The following is a 22,692-nucleotide window of genomic DNA, read 5'->3' on the forward strand; positions in this document are numbered from 1 at the left end:
GGGGGCAGGCACCCACCAGGGACTGTGGCCCCAACTCTCAGAGACTCCAGGACCTGTGTCCAGAGATGGGACTGGGTGACCTGAGCTGCAGGCACTGGCCCAGGAGCATTTGGAAAAGCAGGGAAATGACCACTAATAGAGGTCATTCTGTGGCCCGGGTCAAAGGTCAGCCTGTGTCCGAAAGGAAGGGCTCAGTCTATGACCAGAGTCAGGGGTCAGACAGAAATAGGGGTCAGTCTGCAGCCAGTGTGAGAAGGCCCGGGGCTGAGGGTGGAGGAAAGCGGGTGGTCGTGTGGCAGACAGGGACCCACCTTGGTCAGCGCCTCGGCCACCTCGGCCTTCTCCGCCTGCAGCACGTCCCGCTGCAACGTGGCACAGCCCAGCGCCTCCCTCACCTCCACCAGCTCCTTCGCCAGCCCTGAGCGCTTCCCTTCCAGCTGCTCTAGCTGTCGATGGCTGTGGGACAGAGGGTGGGCAGGCGCCCCAGGTCACTCCCTGAGTCTCCCGCAGCCAGACAAGCTGGAGCGGGCCGGGGACCAGGCCCGAGGCAGGAGCCCTGGGGACAAGAGTCTCACCCACAAGGGCAGCCAAGCCCACCAGCTTTTGGCTCTGGGCCTCAGTTTTCACATCTGCAAAATGGAGTAACACCTGCCTTGTGAAGTTATTATAAGGATACATGACCTATTGAACAGGAAGTGCTTAAAGAGTGACTGACACATCTCCCCGAGGGCCTTCTGAAATGAGTGTAACACCTGCTACCACAGTGTACTAACGTCACTGTTACCTATATCTCAGAGAAGTAAACAGTGCAAGGGTCAAGAGGTTAACTCTGAAGGCAGAACGCATGGGCACAAATCCTGGCTCTTCTACTAACTAGCTGTGTGACCTTGGGCAAGTTACATGACCTCTCTGTGTCTCAGTTTCACCTTCCATAAAATGGGGGTAACAACAGCTCCTACATCAGAGTTATCATGAGGGTTAAATAAGAGAATCCCGGTGCTTAAAATGGCGTCTGGTGGGCTAGTAACATTAGCGTTAATATTAGTAATATTAACATTAATATTACCATATCTTTAAATTTTTAAAAAATATTAATATTACTTACTACTGTCACTTTAGTTATGGTTGTCATCATCATCCACATTCTACCTCCCACCAATTCTCCAATCCTAGATAAGTGACTATACATCCCTGAGCCTCAGTTTCCCCAAATGGGGCTGGTTAGAAGACCCTACATCAGAGGGGTGCTGTGAGGACCCTTCAAGACGGCAGGGAGCCAGGACACAGGAGCTGCTCCCTAACCCCAGGGATGCTGTCGGGAGCCCCAAGGCCCATTCGAGCTCCCGGGCAGGGAGGCCAGAAGCCACTCGCCTGCGCTCGAGCTCCCTGCGCGTCCGCGCGCCATCCTGCGCGGCGTCCTCCCACTCTTCCTCCAGCCGGTCCCGCTGGCGCCGCAGCTCCTCCTGGGTCGCCTGCAGCTTCTCCCGCTCCTGCCGCAGCTCCTCCGCCTGCTGCTGGGCCGCCTGCAGGCTGTGGGCCAGGCTGTCCTTCTCCCTGCAGCACGCGGACAGGGGGAGCGGAGGGCTGCTGCGGCTGCTCTCCCTGGGGCAGACGGTGCCGCCGCCCTAGCCAGGAGCCACGTCCGTCATCCTCTAAGGCCCCCGCCTCCAGGAAGCCTTCCCTGATCCTGCCATGGCCAACTCATTTCATCCACGTCTCCCAGGAGCTGACCCTTCCCAGCAGAGGGAACCCGGCTTTCCTTCTCCCTCACTCCGCCGACTAGGAGGCCCAGTGGAACAGATGGAGCCCCTGGCATATCGCCCACCACCCCACCAGGTTGAAGAGGCCACGCCAGGCTCCTGGGACACACGGGTAACTCTGCTGCCAGCTCCACTAGTCCATATGACAGGAAGTGCCCCTACAGCACCCCTGCCCCTCAATTCCGGGAGGCCCCACAGAGCTGGGTCTGCCCAGGTCCCACAGCTTCCTGCTGCACGGGCAGGGGAGGGAGGAGCAGCAACTGGGAGCTCTGAAGATCCGCAGAGCGTTGCCATTTCCTCCAACCCCGGTAATCACGAGCAACGGAGGGGGTGGGTCCTGAAGGCCTCCTTCGGAGACACTGGGGTTTCTAGCTCAGGCTCGGGGCTGACCACTGTCATATCCTCCAACGCCCCACCTCTCCACTCGGAGTGGAAGCCCATAAGCACACTAGACATGAAGGTTGGCGGTAGCTGGGAAAAACATGCAACATCACGTTAAGGAAAACCAGCAGAATGGAAAATGAGGTGTCCACTGCGAACACAACTATGTAAAGAGCCCCCTCCTTCCAGGGCACAGGAAGCATTGGTTTGGCTATGAGATGGACCTGACTTCCACTTCCATCCCCAGCCACATCGCTGGGCGAGTCTGCTATGTTCACTGCAGCATTATTCATGATAGCGAAGACATGGAAGGAACCCAAGTGCCCATCGACTGATGAATGGATAAAGAAGATGTGGTATATATATACAATGGAATACTACTCAGCCATAGAAAAAACGAAATCACGCCATTTGCAACAAGATGGATGGATCTTGAGGGTATTATGTTAAGTGAAATAAGCCAGACAGAGAAAGATAAGCACTGTATGATTTCACCCACTTGTAGAAGATAAACAAACACATGGACAAACAGAACAGATGAGTGGTTACCAAAGGGACACATATGTAAGGTGACAGACAAAAAATAGACCATTGGTGGTGAGCACGATGCAGTCTATAGAGAAACGGATATATAATAATGTACACCTGAAATTACACAATGTTATAAACCAGTATGACCGCAATAAAATAATAAAAATTTTTTAAAAAGCCAAGGAATAAAAAAATCCATCCATGGGGCAGCCCAGTGGCGCAGCGGTTAAGTTCGCATGTTCCACTTCTCGGTGGCCTGGGGTTCGCCAGCTCGGATCCCGGGTGTGGACATGGCACCGCTTGGCAAACACTATCCTGTGGTAGGCGTCCCACGTATAGAGGAAGATGGGCATGGATGTTAGCTCAGGGCCAGTCTTCCTCAGCAAAAAGAGGAGGATTGACAGTTAACTCAGGGCTAATCTTCCTCAAAAAAAAAAAAAAAATCCATCCAGATCAACAAGAAAAAAAACAAAAACAAACTCTTTGAGACAGAAATGTTCTGTAGCCATATGTGGCTACTGAGCACTTGAAATGTGGCTAGTGCAACTGAAAGACTGAATTTCTACTTTTAAAAATTTTTAATCAACTTAAATTTAACAGCCACCCACGGCTGGTTGCCACCACATTAGTTCAAATCCACATGTCTGCAGGCTGGGGCTAGCGTTAGGCGCAGGTTGATTCTACAGAGGCCCCACCTCCGACCCCCTGGGCACCTGCTCAGGAGGTCGACGTTGCTCCGCAGGCGCTGGGCCTCGCGCTGGGCGTCCTCATGGGCCTGGGTGGCCCCGTCGGCCTTGTCCCGCAGACGCTGCAGCTGGTCCTCTAGAGCGCGGCGCTCGCTCTCGCTGTCACTAAGCTGCTTCCGCAGGGTGCCCAGGAGGTCCTGGCTGGCCTCATAGCGCCCCCGCATGTCCTGCGGCGTGGGAATCACTGGGTCTGGGGAACCTAGGAGGCTCCCAGTGCCCGCCTCCTCTCTGCTAGTTCCAGGTACGTACACCAGCCTACTCTGTGGCCTGGGCCTGGGGCTAAGCCCCCAGACTAGGTTTCACTTCCCGTCGCTGTGCCCCTCACCACCCTCCCGGGCCCTCTGCCACAGCTCTGAGTCTCCATCTCCCTGGGGTCCCCAGCAACTGGGACCGAAGCCCCCAGGATGCCAGACAAACCACCAAGCCCGCTCCTTCCTCTCCCGGGTTCTGACTCTACCCCAGGCTCCTCTCATCCCAGGCTGACTCCTCCTCCCAGGCCTTTTCCCAGGGTCCTAGCTCCATCTGTCCTGGAACCTCATCTTCCTTTCTCTACCAGGACTCTGGCTCAGCGCCAGGCCCCTCCCTCCCCAGGCCCCGCCCCCAGTTGCCCAAGCCCCTCCCACTCTGAGCTCAGATTCTGCCCCAGAGCTCACCGCCTCCCAGGGTCCTGATTCAGTTGCTCTCTCAGGGCCCTGGCCCCGCCCCTGGGCTGCCTAAGCCCCTCCCCCAGGGCCTGGCCCCACCCCCGAGACACTGGCCCCGCCCCCAGGCTGCCGAAGCTCCACCCCCAGGGCCCTGGCCCCACCCCCGGGCTGCCCAAGCCCCACCCCCAGGGCCCCGGCCCCGCCCCCGGGATGCTCAGGCCCCAGCTACCTGGACCTGCAGCTGGCGCTTGTGCAGGGCGGAGTGGATGAGGGCGAGCGTGGAGGAGTCCGAGCAGGCGGGGGACGGGCCTCGGCGGGGGGAACGGCCGCGGCCGGGCGAGGAGCGCCGCGGCGGGGACGGGGTCCGGGGGCCCGAGAGCCCCCGCAGGCTGCCGTCCGACGCGTCCGCCGTGTGCTCGGAGCCGCTTAGCTGGACGCCGCTCTCCATGTCCGACAGGACGGCCTGAGGGTGGGGTAGGGAGGCCGAAGGAGGGCAGCCGCGGGGTTAGTTGGGCAGAGAAGCCCAGGCGAGGCCGCGGGGCCACGTGTCCAGCTTCATCTCAAACTCTGCAGCACATTCTAAGCCCTCTTCCTACAAGAAGTCTTCCTGATTCCACCTCCACTAGCTCACAGTCTTCAGCCCGCCAGATGAGGCCTCCCATTCATTGAGAAGACGTTGTTCAGTATTCCTCACAGATGGGCCCAGAAAGTCCCCCGCCTCTCCTCAGACCGGGGGCTCCCCCGACAGCGGGCGCCAGGCAGCCTGGGTCTCCAGGTCCCCCACCCACTTGCAGTTCAGCTCACGGCCACCAGAGGGCGTGGTGGCCCCGGATGCCTGGCCCTGCCCTCCCCAGGGTTCCCCCCTCCAGCCCTCTCCTGCTCCCTCCAGCCGCACACCTGTGCCAGGTCCCTCAGGGTCTGCTGCAGCCCCTCTCCATCCTCTGTCTCCAGGGCTGCCTGCTCCTGGAGCCGCAGGGACTCCTGGAGTGATGTTACGGAGACAGAAAGGGGGTCAGGGCCTCTGCCCTAGTCTGAAACCCAACCTTCTTCTCCCTCCCTGGTCCACCCACGATACCGTGGCCTCTAAGGCCGTGCCCATAGGCTACCACTTGGTAGACCCCACAGCAGCCCCAGTGCCCTCACTGAACAGACTAGGCCCAGAGAAGTGCAGCATCCTGCCCCAGGTCACACAGCCTATTGGAGAAGAGGTAGACATAGAACCCAGGCCAGACCCCACAGAGAAGGGTGACTGACCCAGGTGGTACACTTAAGGAGTGTCCCTGTGGTGGGGAGGCAGCTGAGTTCCAAGAGAAAGAGCCTTGGGCTAGCAGGGCACAGCATGAGTTCAAGTCCTGATCCCCCAGCTTACTGGTTCTGAGACACTGCACAAGCATTTCCCCTTGGGCCTCGGTTTCCTCATCTGTATAATGGGGATCACGCTACAGGGCTGCTGAGAGGATGGAATGGGATAAAGGAGGTGACTGTGTTTACCACTAAGCCTGACACACACTAGGTGCTCAATTAACGATGGGTGAAACTGAGTCTGAGCGGGATGCTCAGGGGTGGTCTCAGAAGCCCAGCCCTCGGCCTGTGTCCATGGATCCCGCCCTGCCACATCTCAGGGGCAGCTGCCTCTCACCAGGGCCTCCAGCTTCTCGGTGAGGGCCTTGTTGACCCGATCCTTCTCCAGATTCTGGTTCTGAAGGCGCTCCACTGTCAAGGCCAGCTCCTTCACCCTGGAGGTGGGGGAGCAAGAGAAGTGAGTAGGAGACTCACCCTGGCTTCTCCTCGAACCCCCCAGCTCTGTGTCCTTCATGCTTCCCCAGGCCTGAGGCAGGAACCCTAGGATTCACCTGTGTGACTTTGAGCGAGTCACTTCTCCTCCCTGGGCCTTGGACTTCTCAGCTGTAAAATGAGAATGAGGCTGCCCCCCACTTTATCTCATGGGAATGCACTCTGCGACGTGTCCAGGTCGCAGGAACGAGGAGCCAAAGTCTGGCATCAGAGGGTGAACTGCTCATGACGTGCCCTGGGCAAGAGCCCTCTGAACCTCACTCTCCCCCTCTGCCAAACGGGGTGCCTGGGAAGAGTGGGTGGCCTCGCGCAGGGGAAGGGCCCATCCGTGCATCTCCGGGTGCCCAGCCTGCAGGGAAGACTGCCTCGCATGGTGTCTGCCCAGCACCCACCTGGCACTGAGGTCAGCCTTGTCCAGGCTGCTCTGCACCTGCAGCTGGGCCAGCTCCTTCTCCTGGAGCACCTTGTCCCGCAGCTGCTCCTCCAGCTGGGCCTGCAGCAGCGCCTGCTTCTCCAGGGCCGCCTCAGCCCGGCTCTCGGCCAGCCGCAGGCCTGCACTCAGCCCCAGGCCTGCCTCCTGGACGGCTCGTGAGGTCCGGGCCAGCTCCCCTCCCAGCTGCAGCAGGTCCCTGGGGGAGAGAACCCGGGATGGGGATGGGATGGGGCCTGGGCTCCCAAGTGTAAATTCAAACTACAGTGGGATGCCATTTGTCACTATCAGATTGGGGAAAAAAAGTCACATAACGCCAGTGTCAGTGAGGCTGTGGGGAAACGCAGTCCGCTACACTGCTGGCGAGAGGGTAAGCAGGTGTCACCACGACGGAGGGCTGTGAGGATGAGCTCAGACAATTGTAAATGGATAGGCCCTTCAACCCACCACCGGTACCCCTCGAATTTATCCTACAGATATGCCCCAATGCAAGGTAAGTGCCCTGTGTATGAGGCAATGCGCTGCAGCATTGCTCGTGTAAGAAATACCAGCGGCAACCCACATGTTTATCAAAAGGGGGCTGCTATTAAGTAAATCATGATAGATCCATCCAGTGGAACATTCTGCAGCTGAGAAGAAGAAAGAGTGGGGAAGCTCTTCAGAGCCTGATACAGGCCCACCCCACCATAACTATTAGCTGAAGAAAGCAGCTTCTAGAACTGCAAAGATGAAATTCTACCAAGAGTACAGATAAAAAGTGGGTGTGTGTGTCTCTGTGTGATCTGCGGCATTTGCTTGTGTACGAGAACCCCAGAAGGTCACTCAGGAAACAGGTCGTCCTGTCCAGGAGGGCAGGGAGACTGCACGGCACACCCTTCTGAAATGTGACCCTTGCGGATATGTGAGTTATTCAAAACTAAAACATTAAATCTTTAAATGCTAATTTAAAAAGACAACATATTTAAAATACATCAAATAGGTTCAATCCTTTCCCGTCGGGAATGAACTGTACCGCCGGGGACTGAATAGCAGGGAGCTTCATTATAGAGGAATTCCAGTTAAGAATGAGACAATCGCGAGTTTGCACCCTCTGATGAATGTCTGGATCTGGGCATTGAGCATCAGGCGCTGCCAAGCACAAAAAGAGACGCCCAGGTATAAAGGGCCTCCTGAGGGAAACGCACACAGCACTCACACAGAAGTCTCGTCAAAAAAAAAATCCAAATGAGGCCGGCCCGGTGGCATAGTGGTTAAGTTCATGTGCTCTGCTTCAGTGGCCCAGGGTTCACAGGTTTGGATCCTGGGCACTGACCTACACTGCTCATCAGGCCACGCTGTAGCAGCATCCCACATACAAAACAGGAAGATTGGCATGGATGTTAGCTCAGAGCCAATCTTCCTCACCAAAAACCCAAAAACTGATCCTGGATCTGATCAAGCCTTAAATCCAACATCCAATTTACAGTAAATACAGGGGTCAAAGGCATTTTTGACACCACAGAATCCAGACTGGGAGTCTCTTAGGACAAGCGTCCCAGTGTCTCAAACAAATAAGTTAAAACAGACTTAAAAGACAAATCAACCCGTTGCACTTTGTGAACATCTGCGGATCCAGATTCAAACAAATCGTGAAGACAAACAGTGAACAAAACCATCTGTGACATCGATGAATCAATTAGAAATTTGGCCACTGGTTGAGTATTTAGTGGTTTTAACAAAAGATCATTCATTACACAAATTTTTAACGTAAAAAAAGGACACAGATTGGTCAGTCTGCCCCTGGGCTCTCCCGGCAGCCTCACCTGCTCAGCTGGCCTGCAGGGCAGGCCTTTGACGTTCCGCTTCCCAGCTGGACCTCCCTGCACTTGCCTTTCGCTCCAGCCCCGCTGGCTGCCATTTTCTCCCACCTCCAAGCCTTTGCCCCTGCTCTTCTCTCTGCCTGAGGTGCCCCAGCTCTGTCAGTTAAAATCCTGCCCAACCCTTGAGCTCAGTGCAAATTCCATCTCCTTTCTGAACCATTTTTCTGACCTCCCCACCCCTCCCATCCTTCGGAGCCTCCAGGACATTCTCCCTGCTCCACCTTCATATCACTGACCACTCACTTCCTCAGCGTAGAATTCTGGGACTTTACATCTTTTCATCATTAGAGGTTGCAAGGTCCTTGGTAGCAGAAGCTGAATATTCTGGCGGATTAAAAGTAGGAACTGTAAATCCTGACTCGGCCACTTACTTATTGCTGTGTGACCTTGGGAAGGTCGCTCTCTCTCTCTCTGAGCCTCAGTGTCCTCATCTGTACAACGGGGATTATTACAGCTCCCAGCTCGTAGGGATGCTGTAGACATTAGATGAAGTAAACGGTACAAAGAGGCCAGCTCAGAGTAAACACCTGGCAATGCTGACTGCCACGCCTGTAGTAAGAGTTAATCATCTCTAGTCGCCTCTGCCTCTCCACAGGGCCTGGCACACAGCAGCTGTGTTGGGTTGGACTGAAGTTCAACTGAGTTGAGTTGCTGCCGCAGCATCTCCCCGAGCTGCCCCCTCCACCAGCCAGGCCTCACCTCTCAGTGGACATCTTCACCTCGCTGACCAGCTGTCGGAGTCCCACCACCTGCCTCCAGAGGAGGAGCAGGCGGCTGTGCTCGCTGCTGAAGTAGGTGTTGAAGGACTGCGGGGGACACGGCTGAGTGAGGGCCTGGGGCGAGGGCCGGCCCGCGTCCTGCCCCGGCTCTCACCACCCCAGGAGGCACCGTTGCCCGGGGAGCAGGTCTTCCCGTGGGGCAGCTCCGGGCCTGCCTAGAGGCTGTGTCGGAGCTGTCACGCTCGCGCTCCGGAGCCGCCCTCTCACACAGGGAACGGGCTTTCAGTGCCTTTCCCGGTGGCAAGAGACAACTCAAAAGGGAGAAAGTGCCAGGGACCTCGGTCTGCATCCCCGCCGCCAGCTGCAGGACCGTGGGCAGGTTCCTTAACATGAGGATGATGGCACCTCGTACACGGTTACTATGGGGAGCAGAGAAGATGCACACCTGGCACCTGGCCAGCTGTTATTACGACAAGCCTTTACTCTCCTACAGGCTTCCCCTGGCCAGAAGGGCCCTCCCTCTCCCAACATCTGAGTCCTCACCACTCTGCAAGGGCCGGTCCCCTCGAGTCAGGCTGCACCCCTGAGGCCCCGCTGGCCTCCAGCACCCCATGCCCACCTCCTCCTCGCGCCTCCATGCTGCCTCCCGCTGCTCCAGCTCCTTGCGGCTCTGAGTCCAGTCGCTGGTCACCTTGCGGATGTCTTCACTCAGAGCCTGGTTGGCCGAGCTCGCCTGGTCCAGCTGCTCTCGGAGCATAGCGTTCACCTGGGCCAGGCTGGCGCTCCTGGGTGGGACAAAAGGGAGCAGTGGGCACGTGGCTGGAGAGGACCGCCACGCCAGCCACGCACCCTCCGTGTGGCGCCCTACCTCTGCTGCTCCTCCTCCAGGCGGATGAGGGCGCTCTCCAGGTCCTGGCTGTGCTCTGTGTCCTGCGTGGGAGAAGTGGGGGCATCAGGTTGGACCCAGGGATGAAGGGCCCGCCCTGCCCCGCCCTGGCACCCACCCTCAGCCGCTGCTGCTCCAGCTCCGTGGATCTCTCCAGAAGCTGCTGCTCCATCTCCGAGCACTTCTTCTTGTACTGGAGAATCTGCGGATGGGTGCGAGCGGATGGTTAGCCCCAGGGGTGGGGGCAGGGCAAAGTGAGCCCATGGCTGGGTAGGAGCAGGAGTGGGTGACCCTGACCTTGACCTGCAGCCGCTGCACAAGCTGGGCCTGCCTCTGCTGGCCCTCCTGGTAGGCCTGCAGCTTGCGCCGGTAGGAGGCCTGCTCCTCCTGCAGCTGCCTGCGCAGCTCCACGCTCTGCCGCGCCAGCCCCCTGGGCTCCTGCGTTTCCAGCTCCCCGGACTCCAGCCGCACAGCCTGCTCCAGCTGCAGAGAAGGGCCCCAGGTGAGAGTCCTGGGCCTCCTGGGGAGGCAGGCACAGGCCTCTGCAGGGGGCGCCAGGCTGGGCCCAGACCCACAATGCCTTGCAGGCACGTGTGGGCAAGCCCAGGATGCAAGGAACATTTGCACAGGCTAATGTAGCCATGCATGGACACACAGACAGGGTGTGCACAGACACATGCAGGTGGACCCACAAACATGTGCATGCAAAACACAGAGATGCACCTGGGGGCAAACCTTAGCAGCCTGGGTACACCATGAGCCTCTCCTCCAAAACACTGATCCTGGCTGTGGTTGAGGATTCTTAGATCCACGCCCCTGTCTCCCCAGCCTGAGTGAGCTCAGGAAAGCCTGGCTTCTGTCCCCCACCATATCTTAGACCCAAAACAGTGACTGTGGCATGTTTGCTGAGATCATGAATTAATAGCATGAGCACACGTGAATACATTCGAACAGAGGCATCAATACATGTGTGCACATCTGAGCTCAGAGACATGTGTACACAGAGCACACACAGGTGGTGTGAAACATCCCCAGGGTGACACAGATGAACTTCCCGCCCCACCCCCACTCCCCACTGCACAACGCTGATTTGTAAGAGGCGCTCACAAATGTTCTAATACACAGCCCCTCTCGTTGATGCCCCTCTGTCCCAGCCCAGGTCAGGTTCCCACCCCTCCATTGCCTCTGCTGCCCACTGCTTCCTCCACCCCCAGGCAGCTTACAGCCCCTCCGTCAGCAGACCCTGCGGGCACAGGTGGGATGCTGACCCAGCCCTGGCTGCCCCCACCAGCCGTGGGTGGAAACCCCTAACCTGCTTAGGCACCCACTGGTCCCAGGGGCCCCTCCAGCTGTTGGGGAATGGGGGAGGGAGGAGGCAGCTGAGGATGAGCAGGACTAACAGGGTAGTGACAGTGCCCAGGGAGAACCTACGGGGACAACAGCCCAGCCTCACTGGCTGTGACACTGGCCCACACTCACCACCCACCTCCCCCGCGCCTGGCCGGCTACAGCTCAGGCAGGGCATTCACATGCCCACCCCTCCTGGGTCCCAGGGAAGCCAAGAGCAAGGGCAGCTACTCTCAGCAGTGCTAATAACGCGCTCAGGCCAGGTCAGCAGCAGGTACAGGCTCCTCCAGGCCTGCTGGGACCCAGTACGCCCAGGAGACGCTCAATGAGCCACAGAGAAAACTGAAAACAACCTCATCTCTGTCCCCCACCCCCCAGGGACAGCGCTGGGGCAGGGCGATGGTGGCCACTGGAGTACCACCCACAGGGAAGGACTGGTAGGGGCTGCTCGGGGGGCATCACCTTGAGTTGGGAGAAGAGAATCTGAGGGGATGGGGGAGGCAGTGTCGGGGGTCCACCTGTCAGGTGGCGGGCAGTGTCCACATCTGTGTGTGGTGGCAGTGGCACCAAGATGCCGTGTGTGTTGTGCACTGATGTGGTTGTACTTCACTGGGTGTGGGTGGGATTTTTTTTTTTTTTTTTGAGGAAGATTAGCCCTGAGCTAACATCTGCTGCCAATGCTCGTTTTTTTGAGGAAGACTGGCCTTGAGCTAACATTTGTGCCCATCTTCCTCTACTTTTTTTCATATGTGGGACACTTACCACAGTATGGCTTGCCAAGCGGTGCCATGTCCGCATCCGGGATCCGAACCGGGGAACCCCGGGCCGCCAAAACAGAATGTGCGAGTTTAACCGCTGCACCACCGGGCCAGCCCCTGGGCTGTATTTTGTCATTTGTCTCCACATGGGACCCTACGTGCCTCTGTGTCTGGGCCTTCACGGGGACTTGGGTGAGGTGACATCTGTGGTCACAGGCCTACATTGTGGTGCAGGCGTTGGGTATGTCTGTGAGTGTACCCATGTGTTCACGTGTTTGTATGTCTGTGTGCACGACCATGAGTGGGCGGGTTTGGGGAGTGTGTTGGGGCTCTGCATATGTCCATGGTGCGTCGGTGACCCCATACTTCGTGCACATCCACGAGATGAGACAATATGTCATGTAGTCTGAGGAATGGGTCTATCACAGTGGTGCGGCTGTGTCTGGGTGACATGCTCTGCGCCCGGTGGGACTGTGTGGCGTCTGGCTGTGGGTGTAGCTTACGCGGTGCCCAGTCTGTGAATCTGAGTGCATCCCCCGGCGGGGTTGTATTTTGGTGTGTAGCATACTTTGCACATCTGTGCGAACCAGGTGCTGTCTGCTCCTATGCATTAGCGGGGTTCGGGCAGTCACGGGGTGCTCACCTGCTTCCCCCAGTGCTCACAGCCAGACCCAGGCCCCTCCCGGCCACACCTCACCCCTTTCCACAAATGTGGCCCCTCACAAAACAGCCTTTCAGTTTTACTTATAATTCAAAAGGGAAGGAAGCTGCCACCAAGCCAAGATGAAAGAAGTTTACTGTCTCCCCTGGCAACCGCTGCCCTAGGATCCGCATCCACTCACTCTGTCCAGGTTGCCATGGACACTGGGGGAGCCCAGGGAGGCGGGGCCACTCCCTCCTTCCCATCCCAGCTGCCTTGCCCAACACCCGCTCCTCAGGGACAGGAAGAAGAGGGCCCTCCACAGGGCCCTGAGGTCCTCCCTCCGACCTGAGAGGTGGCCACTGGGAGCCCCTGCCTCAGTTTCCCTACATGCAGTCAACAGGACACAGATCCAGACCTGGCCTCCATTCCCCATCGCAGGGACGCTGTGGGGTTTAAAGGGCCAGAACGACCTCACTGACAGCCCCCCAACCCTGCCTACATGCAACAGTTACAGCCACATGGGCAGGCCCCACCAGCTGCGGGCACAGGGACAAGTGGCAGCACGGAGAGACAGTATTGCAGGACCTAAGAGCTCCAGACCAGGGGTCTCAGCCCCGCTCTACAACTGACCTTGGGCCTAGCATGCTGCCTTCTCAGGGCCTCAGTTTCCCCATCGGTAATAAGATGATCTCCAGACTCTGATGGTCTCTGTGGACCTGTCCCCAAGGAAAGGCCTCGAGGTCACCCTCACACAATCCAGCCTCCAGGGGGGCCTCACTTACATCAGCTCAGACAGAGCACAGTCAAACCCAGCCTCCCTCGACATGCTGCTCAGGCGCCTCCCCAGACACATGAGGGCATTTTCTAGACTAAGGCAGGGCCCCCTATGCTATAGCCCCAGCACCAGCAGCTGTGTCCTAGCAGAAAAGGGCCCTGCCACTTCCCACCTCTTCTTCCCTTCCCCTGCCAGCCTGGGGCAGCGCTAGCTTCATTGTCAGTCAGAAGCTGGCATTTAAGAGGCAGCCCCCTGGGGCCTGGCACTGCCCCAGGGGCCAAAAGAGGAGAGACCTATCTGGGAGGGGGCTGGCTCAGGGCCCCGTCACCACCGACCATGCGGGACTCGGGCCAACCCACCCTGGGCACCCCCTGCAAACCCTGGGAAAGCTGGCTCTGCACTGTCCCCAGCACTAGGGGCCACTGCGGGCCCCCCACCCACTCCTCTGCAAGTCCCAACAAGTCGGGGGCTTGTCCAGGCAGGCAGATACCAGGACAGGACGCACCCCACAACCACACGCAGAAATGCAGATCCCTCTTCCCAACACGGGTATGCAAGCCCCTGCGTAGACAGGCCTGGCTCAGGGGCCCTCGGCCAACCCTGGCTCTGCCAGTACCACACAGGGGACCCTGGGCCAGCTTCAATCTCTGGGCTTCAGTCTCCCACTTGCACCATCAGAGGATCACGTCTGAGGTCGTGCCAGCCCAGGGCCAGCTGTCCCCTGGAACTTCCAGCCCAGTTATCTCTTCTTAGACCCAGGAAACAAAACTGTAGTGCAGGGCCCTGGGCTGGGAGTCGAGAAACAGCCTTAACAGGCTCTGTGACCCCATCACAGTGCTTTCCCTCTCTGAACCTCTGTTACCTCCTCTGTTGAATGAGCATCATAACGGTCCTGACCTTGGTGCATTAAACGTAAAGAACCCAGCGTGTGCCTGGCACATAGTAGGCACTCAATAAGTGGTACCTACGATTACGACTGTTACTACCACCCACACACCCCCATCTGCACACATACTCCCTCCCTCATGCAACTCTCCTACCAACTTTCAGCCACCATCAACTCCCCAGGGTCACCTCCCATGAGCCTGGAGGCCCAAAGGAGACAGGGCATCAACAGCAACTTGCACCTCTGGCCCTGAGACGCCCACAAGCCTGCAGCACAGGCCCCCAAGGGATGTGAATCCTGTCCAGACATGGAGGCAAGCAAGCCTGCCTTCCTCGGGTGGGCCTCCCCCGTGGGGAGTGGCAGGAGGTCTTGTGGCCACCCCAGAGGGCCTGCAGAACGCTGCCTCTGCCTACCCCAGCCTGTCCCAGCCGCCAGCCACTGTTGGGTGGACCCCAAGTCCACGCAAATGGGAGCATAGGGAGATGCCCAGAAACTCAAGTTGGTAGGGGCCTCTAGGGGTCTTATTCTCTGTGCCCCTCACCCCAAGCAGGCCTGGGACAGACCTGCTTGATGAGATACCCCTAGTGGCAGGTACTTTATTCCATTATCTCAGGGATTCCTCCACATCATAGTACCATCCCCACTACAGAAAAAAGACTTAGAGAAGAGTGATTTACTCCAGGCCATTCACGTTGGCAGAGCCACAGCTGGAACCCCGGCTGGCCTGCGGCAGGGCCCACATCCTGCCCCGGGTGCGGGCCTGCCCCAGCTGTCTCCCCACCCTCACAGCAGGGGAGCCCCAGGCCCAGCTTTCAGCCCCGGGCAGCACCCACCCTCTCGCTGACTGCATTGTACTTGATGGCCAGCTCATCACGCTCGGCCCGGCTCTGGGCCAGCAGGTCCTCCACGCGGGACAGCTCCTGCTGCAGCAGCTGGTTCTCCTCCTGCAGCGACAGCATCGATGCCATCTCTGGGGTCGGCAGAGGGGCTGGAGAAGGACAGCGGGCACAGGATTGGCTTCTACCTGGGTTCAGGGGGCCGTTCTCCCCCTGTGGGTGCCCGGCCCATCACTGGAGCAGGAAGATGGACCAGGCCCCCAGGAGGAGCCTGGTGGGAGCGGATGCAGCACTGGATGGCATGGACAGAGCTGAAGAACAGGAAGGTGGGCAGAGACAGGCCTGGAGCTAGACGTGGAGTGGACACAACCATAGCTGAAGTGTGGCGCCAGCAGGCCCAGGGGTGAACCACCCAGGGAGGTTGAATCTAGGAGTCAGAAGACTCAGGCCTGAATTCTGGCTCCTTCCTTCTCCAATTACTGCTCTTCCGCAGGCCTCAGTTTTACCAATCTGTGAAATGGGTGGAACAGTAACCAGACCAGGAGAGCAGGGAAGCCTCACCGAAGGGAAGGGCTCCACGTAACTTCTGAGGCCCGAGCTTAGGATAGTGTAGGTCAGGTGATGGGGAGGCGGAGGAGGAGGATGAGGAAGGCCAGAGGGAGAAGTCAAAGTGTCCTCCCATCCTGTGGGCTCCCCGTCCCCCAGCCGGAGAAGTGGACACACACCACGGGCCTCCAGGCTCCTCCAGCCTGGGGTGCGGGCTCTCTAAGGCTCTCTGTCTGGGGCTCGCAGGGGCCCCAGTATCCCTGGTCCTCCCAAGGTGGTTAAGGTTGGACAAGGAGTGCGGCAGGAGCACCAGAAACGGCACCAAGAGAGCTGCAAACATGCCGGCTGCAGCTGAGTGCCTTCCCGGACGCTCAGAGCACATCCGAGGTGGTGGCTGCCGTCCGCCGGGAGGAGCAGGGGCAAAGTAGCCTTCCTCCCCACTGGGAATGGACAGCACCACTCCTCGGACTCCTGCAAAGCTCTGGGCTAAGCTGAGGTGCCCTCGCCCTGTAACCTCAGGTTCAGCCAACTCACACCTTCCCTGGGAGGGAACGTGGTGTTTGGAGCTGAAGTGTTTGCAGCAGGCTGTGGGCAAGCAAGGAGGGGCACTCAGCCCTGCCTTCTAGCAGCATCGCCTGGGGAACAAGTCTGGGCAATTACACCTCTGAGCCTCCATTTCCTCATCTGTAAAACGGGTCCCTCCATTCTAGGGTTGTGCCTCCCTCAGAGAGAATATTCAAGAAATGAATGATAAATCATTAATATCATTATGACCATTGAGGGGGGCAATGTTAGAAGAAGGGGGATGTGGCAGTGTCCGTGGAACAGGAGAAGGACGGGTGGTACCTGGGCTCTCAGGCTGGGAGAAGTTGCGGGTGACAATCTCCCTGATGCGGGCAGGCAGGCAGGCAAGCTGACACTCCTGGGCTGGGTCCTGCACGCTCAGGCCCTTCTCCTGGCCCAGCCCCAGGACACTGCTCTCCAGTGTCTGCGGGAAAAGAAAGAGGGTCGGCAGGGTACCTGGGACCCTGGGCTCCCTGGCCTGGGTGGGAGAGGGGCAAAGTCCTGCCGCCCAAGATGTGGGTGCCCAGGAGACCCTCAGGAGGTCTCCAAAATGAAAGGAAGCCTGGGAGTTAGGATCAGAAAAAGCCCCAAGGGAGGAAACTTTTTTTTGGTGAGGAAGAGTGGCCCTGAGCTAACATCTATGCCAATCTTCCTCTATTTATATGTGGGATGCCACCACAGCATGGCTTGATGAGCAGGCTGTACGTCCACACCTGGAATCTGAACCCGTGAACCTGGCCACGGAAGGATCCAAATCCACGAACCCCAGTCTGCAGAAGCCAAACGTGTGAACTTAACCACTACGCCACTGGCAGGCCCCTGGGAGGACACTCTTTGTCCCCTGCCCTAGGAAGGAGGCCCCCTTGAGGGCCAGAGACATGAACCAAACCCCGCCACCCACTCACAAACCCAGTCGGGGCAGCAGTGGTGGGGGCTCCAATCTAGCTCCGACCCTAGATGGGTGAGGACCCCACTGTGCCAGCACTGGTCACCCCAACCCTAAAACCTGGGAGTAGGGACCCTCCACCCGGCACAGGGCACGGGGATAAGGGAACCACAGCAGTTGAGTCCCACTCACGCCTCTACCCCCAGCCTGGCCCGAGCGGAAAGCTGGGGCCCCTGTGCACCCCATCACCACACCTCTCTCCCCCAGATGCGCCCGCCCCTCACCCACTCCTGCTAGGCCCGCGATCCCCTGCCCTGGACGGGGTGGGCAGAGCCCCCAAGACCCACCTGGATAAGGGTCTCCAGCGCCGGCTGGGCCTCGGACGACCCCTCCAGCCCCAAGCTCATGGAGGGGAGGCTGTGGGCACTCCTCCCCCCCTCCTCCAGGGCCCCGCAGACTAGGTCAGCCCCGGTGCCCCACAGCCGGACTGCTGCGCTGAGCAGCGGGCAGATTAGGCTTAAATCCCGCGGTGCAACCACGTGACCGCGGAGGTGGGCGGGTCCCCGGGAGGGGGAGGGGAATGGAAAGGAGAGGAGGGGAGGGAAGCGAGGCGGAGGGGAAGGGGGACAGAGAGAAGAGGAAGGATGACGAGGGGTGGGGGGGGAGGGGGAGCAGAAAGGCAAGGGGGTGGGGAGGGACCTGGAGGTGAGGACCTCCCCCCACCCCACACACACACACACTCCACTCTCCCCAGCAGCTGGGCCCTAGAGCCCTCCAAGTCCAGGGTGGGGTCAGCATCCAGGAGGCATGAAAGGCCAGAGTCCTCCAGACCATCTTTGCTGACCCAGAACGGGGCCACATGGTTTGCTGTATTTACAGGGTGCTGGGGTGACCTCCCTCATCAGGTGTAAGGCAAAGAAGTCAGCGGTGGAATCGCCCAGACCATCAAGGAACTGAATCCTCCACACCCGGGCTCCCACCTCCACCCTGCCACTGGCTGTGTGCCCTCGGGAAAGCAGCTTTGCCTCTCTGAGCCTGAGTACTTGTGTAAGATGAGGATAATATTGGCACCCACTTAATAGGGTTTTCTCGGGGATTAAACAAAACATCGAGTGTGTATAAAGGTTGTGTGCTTCTGCGCTGGGCTCGGAGAGAGCATTCGCTAAGTATATAACTTCATTTATTTGAAAATCTGATGTGTGCAGTCCCTGTACCGCAGTCCCCGTACCGCAGGGGCCTGGGGCTCAGAGGTCCATCCACTGCCTTGCCTCCCATTGTTCCTTTCCTGTGCCAAGGAGGCTGGATGGCACAGTGGTTAGGCCTGCAGCTCTGGAGTCAGGGTCAGATCTGGGGTCGCACTGGCAACCCAGTTCTGCCACCAGTTGGCAGTATGACCTTGGACAGGTTACCTCTCTGAGCCTCAGTTTCCCCCTCTCTAAAATGGGACTAATGGGACTACCACGGAGAGTTATTGTGAGGCTGAGGGTGAAATGGGCCGCAAGGTGTAAGGGCTAGAGAACCGCAGCTGGCACGTAGCCAGCAGTCAGTAAATGGCGGCTCCTGTTCCTACCACCATCAGCTTCCCGGGTCCAGGCTCCTGCTGCCTCTGGGCCTCAGGGCGCCCTCTGCGCTAAGTGCAGTGTCCCATGGGAGGCACATTCACGATATCTCATTAAATCCTCACCTCCACACATTTCCAGATGAGAAAACCGAGGCTCTGAGTGTTTGGGGCTCCCACCTATTCAAGGCAAGGCCACAGCTCATTCCGTGTAGGCCACACAGCCTCCTAGGAAGTGCCTCGAGGGCAAGGCTGGGACATCTGCACTTTAAGACTCTACCACTGAGTCCAGGTCAGACCCAGGAATACAGCAGGTGCTGCATAAATGCACATTAGTCCAGCCTGGACCCCTCACCCCCAACTAGGGAATCTGCTCGGCAAATGGAAAACCAGGAAACAGGGCACACCAGGCCAAAAAGGTAAGCGCCGTCAAGTGGCCATGGCAACCAAGGCCAGATTTAGAGGCAGACAGCTGTCACTACAAAACCTGGGACCCCCATTTCCCACCTCTGGAGACCTTCCAGAAACCCCTCCACAGGCTGCACACCGTCACGAGAGCAGGGGGAGGCCACGAACATCCCTGGGGACCTCCAGCCCTGCCTGCCCCGCTCTGCAGACAGAGGGCCCCAGATGTGCGAGGTGAACTGAACTGAATTATTCTGTGTCTTCCCCCAGCCAGTGCCCTAAGGCCTGGGGGAAGGGAGCAGGAAGCCAGGACCCTGGGCACTGGGTCATACCAACCCTTGGCTTTGCCCCCAAACTTCTCCCGCTAGAGTCCTACTGGGTTCTGCAGATCCCAAGAAATGATATCTAAGCCCTCTGCATGTGTGCCGCTCTCCAACACCGGCAGCTTCCATCCAATTCTCGAAACAATGATTGAATTCTTCATAGGAAAAGTCTGGATGCTACAGCGTCAGCCTCTCACTGCCGGGACTCCAATCTTGGCTGTGCCTCCCCACCAGCTGGGTGATGCTGGGCCAGTGACTTTGCCTCTCTGAGCTCCAGTTTCCTTATCCGTAAAATGGGACAATAATGGTGTCTGCTTCTAACCTGAGGATTAAATAAGATGACCCATGCTTAGCTGTGTGCCTGGATACAGTGTGGCAGAAACTGCCATGTGCTCACCAAAAAAATTTCCGATCCTTCTTAGGAAAATGGCTAGAAGCCAGATATGGCCATGTAGTCAAGTTCTGGCCAGTAGAATTAAGACAGAAAGAATGTTTCCCACTTCAGACCTGGCCTATAAAAACCTCCCATATGGGCCAGCCCTGGTGGCCGAGCTCGGTTAAGCTCGGCATGCTCCACTTCAGTGGCCTGGCTTCCATTCCTGGGTGCGGACCTACACCACTCATCTGTCAGTGGCCATGCTGTCGTGGCGGCTCACATACAAAAAGAAGAAGATTGGCAGCAGATGTTAGCTCAGGGCAAATCTTCCTCAGCAAAAAAACCCACAAAAGACAAAAAAAAAACCTCCCATGAAGAATTGTTTCTCTCCTTCCCTGTCTACCAACTGGAAATAACCCTGAAATCCTACAGGATGCCAGAGCCACAAGATGGAAGGGGTCTGGGTCCATGGGTCACCATGCAGAAAGCAACCTGCCAACACCCAGCAGGACTTCTCATGAACCAGAAATAAACTTCTGTTGTGTTAAGCCTCTTGAGATCTCGGGGTTTCACCATCACATCAGCTAGCATTGCCTTAATTACTAGAGGTAATTAAGTTCAATGGTGGCTAAGTGTTGGCTATTGTTCCTGTTATCATTATGTCATTAGTAATCCTGGCTCGTCTCAGTCCCCAGCCTAGAACGTTGTGCCTGGTACACAGAAGACCCTCAGCCATTGTTTGGGGAACAAATACAGAGGGGACACCCTTTGCACCATCCCCCCCCCCAACCCCTGCTCAGCCCTTGCCCACCCTCCAAACCTGCTGTCTGCCAGGTCTGGCTGCAGGAACTGGCCAAAAAGTCCCTCCAAGATGACTCGGGAGTTTCAACCATACTAGCTGTTCTTGCCCACTTACCCCTTCTTTATTCTCCGGTTGCTAACTAGAAATTATAACAAAAATATTGAACCAGCCACGAGCCGGGCCCTGTGCCCAGAACTCTGCATCCGACCCTTATCTGTTTGGCAGCCCCATATGTAGGTACTGTTCTACCCACTTGACAGATGACAACACTAAGGCTCAGTGACATTAAATACCTTGCTCAACGGCACCCAGCCACGAAGAGCTGAAGCCACAGCTAAGACCCAGGTATGCCTGGCTCCACAGTTTTAAACAATAACGCAATGGCTACCATTATGTTGCACTTACTGCGTGCCAGGCACCATGCTGCGTCTCTGATGTGTTGTACAGAAGCCAGTGCCATCTCTTCATGGCAGAGATGGCTCCTCATGGGTCTCCCCATTCCCCTCTTGTCCTCCCACCCCACTCTATTCTCAGAGAGTAGAGATCACATCCCTCTTCTTCTCAAACACCCCCCTCCCTACCACCCCACTGCCTCCTCTCGCACTCAGAATAAAATTCGAAGTCCTGCCACAGCATACAAGGCCTGCCCGATCTGGCCCCGACCTGCTTCTCCCACCTCCTCTCCTTCCCTCTCCCCTCTGCTCATTCCACTCCAGCCATGCTGGCCTTCTTGATGCTCAAACACACCAAGCATGCTCCCACCCCAGGGCCTTTGCACCTGCCATTTTCTCTGCGGGAATGTTCTTCCCCCTTCCTGTCATGGCTCACTCCTGCTTGTCAATTAGACCTTGGCCAAAAATGTCACCTTCTGAGAAAGCAAACCCTGACCTCCCAGCAAAAGCGGTCCCTGCCAGTAGTCAGTCACTGTTTTCTCCAACATGTATGTTGTCTGTCTCTCCAAGGGCAGGGACCAGTGGGGCTTGTTCGCTGCTGTCTCCACAATGCCTAAGGCCCAAAATACCAGGAACAGCTGCTGAATGAATGAATGAATGAATGCGAAGAGACAACAATATAGAAACTAAATGAAAAAAAAAGAAAAGAAAAAGAAACGATGCTCCTGGGCTTTGGCGGGGGTTACACTGAGCAAGTCTTGGCCATGGATGACGTTACTCATAGACTGGGATCCCAGAAGGACCCCAGTGAACACATATCCAGCACCTGCCACATCGCAGGAGTTCAGGGATCCCAGGGAAAATCAGGCAAGTGCCCCCCACAGGACTCCTGGGTGGGAAGGGTGCCTAGTCTCCAAGGGCTGACCCCGGTCCCCAGAGCTTGAGAGAAAGATGGGAGAGGAGGCGCTAAGTCAGGGAAACTCCCAAGATCCCCGGATCCTGACTCCCGTGGTCTTTCCTGAACCCTCCCTCCCGACTGAGGAGCCAGGCCTGGCTTAGCCTCCGGCCACTCCTGCCAAGGGATTTGTTTATTAAGCACCTGCTGTGGGCTCAGCTAAGGAAAAGGGAAATCTCAGATGAAAACAGGCAGAAGGCAGCCTCATGGATCACTCCCCCAGGGTCCCAGTCCCCTAGACAAGTCCGGGCCCCAGAGGGAGCTGGGCAGACTGGTCACCAGGGGACAGACATGGGCCCAGAGCACTGTCCTCTTGGGTTTGCATAAAAATCACGTTCAAAATGCCAAGCTCAGAGACTGGCACAGGGGGCCGCAGGCCTCATTTCGAGAAACCCAAGGAGGGCCCAAATCTCTGCACAGGCTCTGCCATCTTGGGCAACGCCATTGACCGCTCTGGGCCTCAGCTTCCTCGTTAGTAAAATGCAGCTATTTTCCACTCCGCAGGGCCGCACTGAAAGTGAAGTGACATCGCACACCAGGAGGGCAGGGACGGTGCCCGGCCCACAGGAAGCCGCAGGAAGGGATCTGCTGTTCGTGGTGACCGTTGGGAAGGGCCGCCCACGACAGCTCAGCCCGGCGGAGCGAGGGACCCCCGGCTGGGGGCGCTCGCCGTGCGCCTGCAGGCCGCCCAGCTCGGGCAGGCCCCCGCCTCGTCCGGCCCACCGGCGCCCGCGAGAAGCGGCCGGAGAGGGAGCAGGGCGGCCTGCAGGATGTCCGCAGCGCCCGCGGCGCGCTCCTCCGGCGACGGCGCCCCCCAGCGTCCCAGCGCCCCTGGGCCCGGGACCGCGGCTCCCGCGCCCCCAGCGCCCCCGGGCCCGGGACCGCGGCTC

The 22,692-nt window shown here is 58.0% G+C and overlaps 1 protein-coding gene across 1 annotated transcript in view; it reads right to left on the minus strand.

Moving 5' to 3' along the window:
• The window catches only part of CROCC (ciliary rootlet coiled-coil, rootletin), a 45,913-nt gene that overhangs the window by 22,503 nt on the left and 718 nt on the right, over nt 1-22,692 (minus strand). The window contains exons 3-17 of the mRNA XM_046661773.1: nt 16,388-16,529; nt 14,993-15,147; nt 10,048-10,233; nt 9,869-9,952; nt 9,733-9,794; nt 9,484-9,649; nt 8,845-8,951; nt 6,249-6,485; nt 5,702-5,798; nt 5,432-5,512; nt 4,960-5,043; nt 4,292-4,525; nt 3,386-3,585; nt 1,372-1,554; nt 312-456 (exon numbers count right to left, since the gene is read on the minus strand). Of these exons, the coding sequence (XP_046517729.1) occupies nt 312-456; nt 1,372-1,554; nt 3,386-3,585; nt 4,292-4,525; nt 4,960-5,043; nt 5,432-5,512; nt 5,702-5,798; nt 6,249-6,485; nt 8,845-8,951; nt 9,484-9,649; nt 9,733-9,794; nt 9,869-9,952; nt 10,048-10,233; nt 14,993-15,147; nt 16,388-16,529 (2,163 nt within the window). The remainder of the gene's footprint in view (nt 1-311; nt 457-1,371; nt 1,555-3,385; nt 3,586-4,291; nt 4,526-4,959; nt 5,044-5,431; nt 5,513-5,701; nt 5,799-6,248; nt 6,486-8,844; nt 8,952-9,483; nt 9,650-9,732; nt 9,795-9,868; nt 9,953-10,047; nt 10,234-14,992; nt 15,148-16,387; nt 16,530-22,692) is intronic.

This window comes from Equus quagga, chromosome 5 (assembly GCF_021613505.1).
Source record: "Equus quagga isolate Etosha38 chromosome 5, UCLA_HA_Equagga_1.0, whole genome shotgun sequence".
Classification (NCBI taxonomy): Eukaryota; Metazoa; Chordata; class Mammalia; order Perissodactyla; family Equidae; genus Equus; species Equus quagga.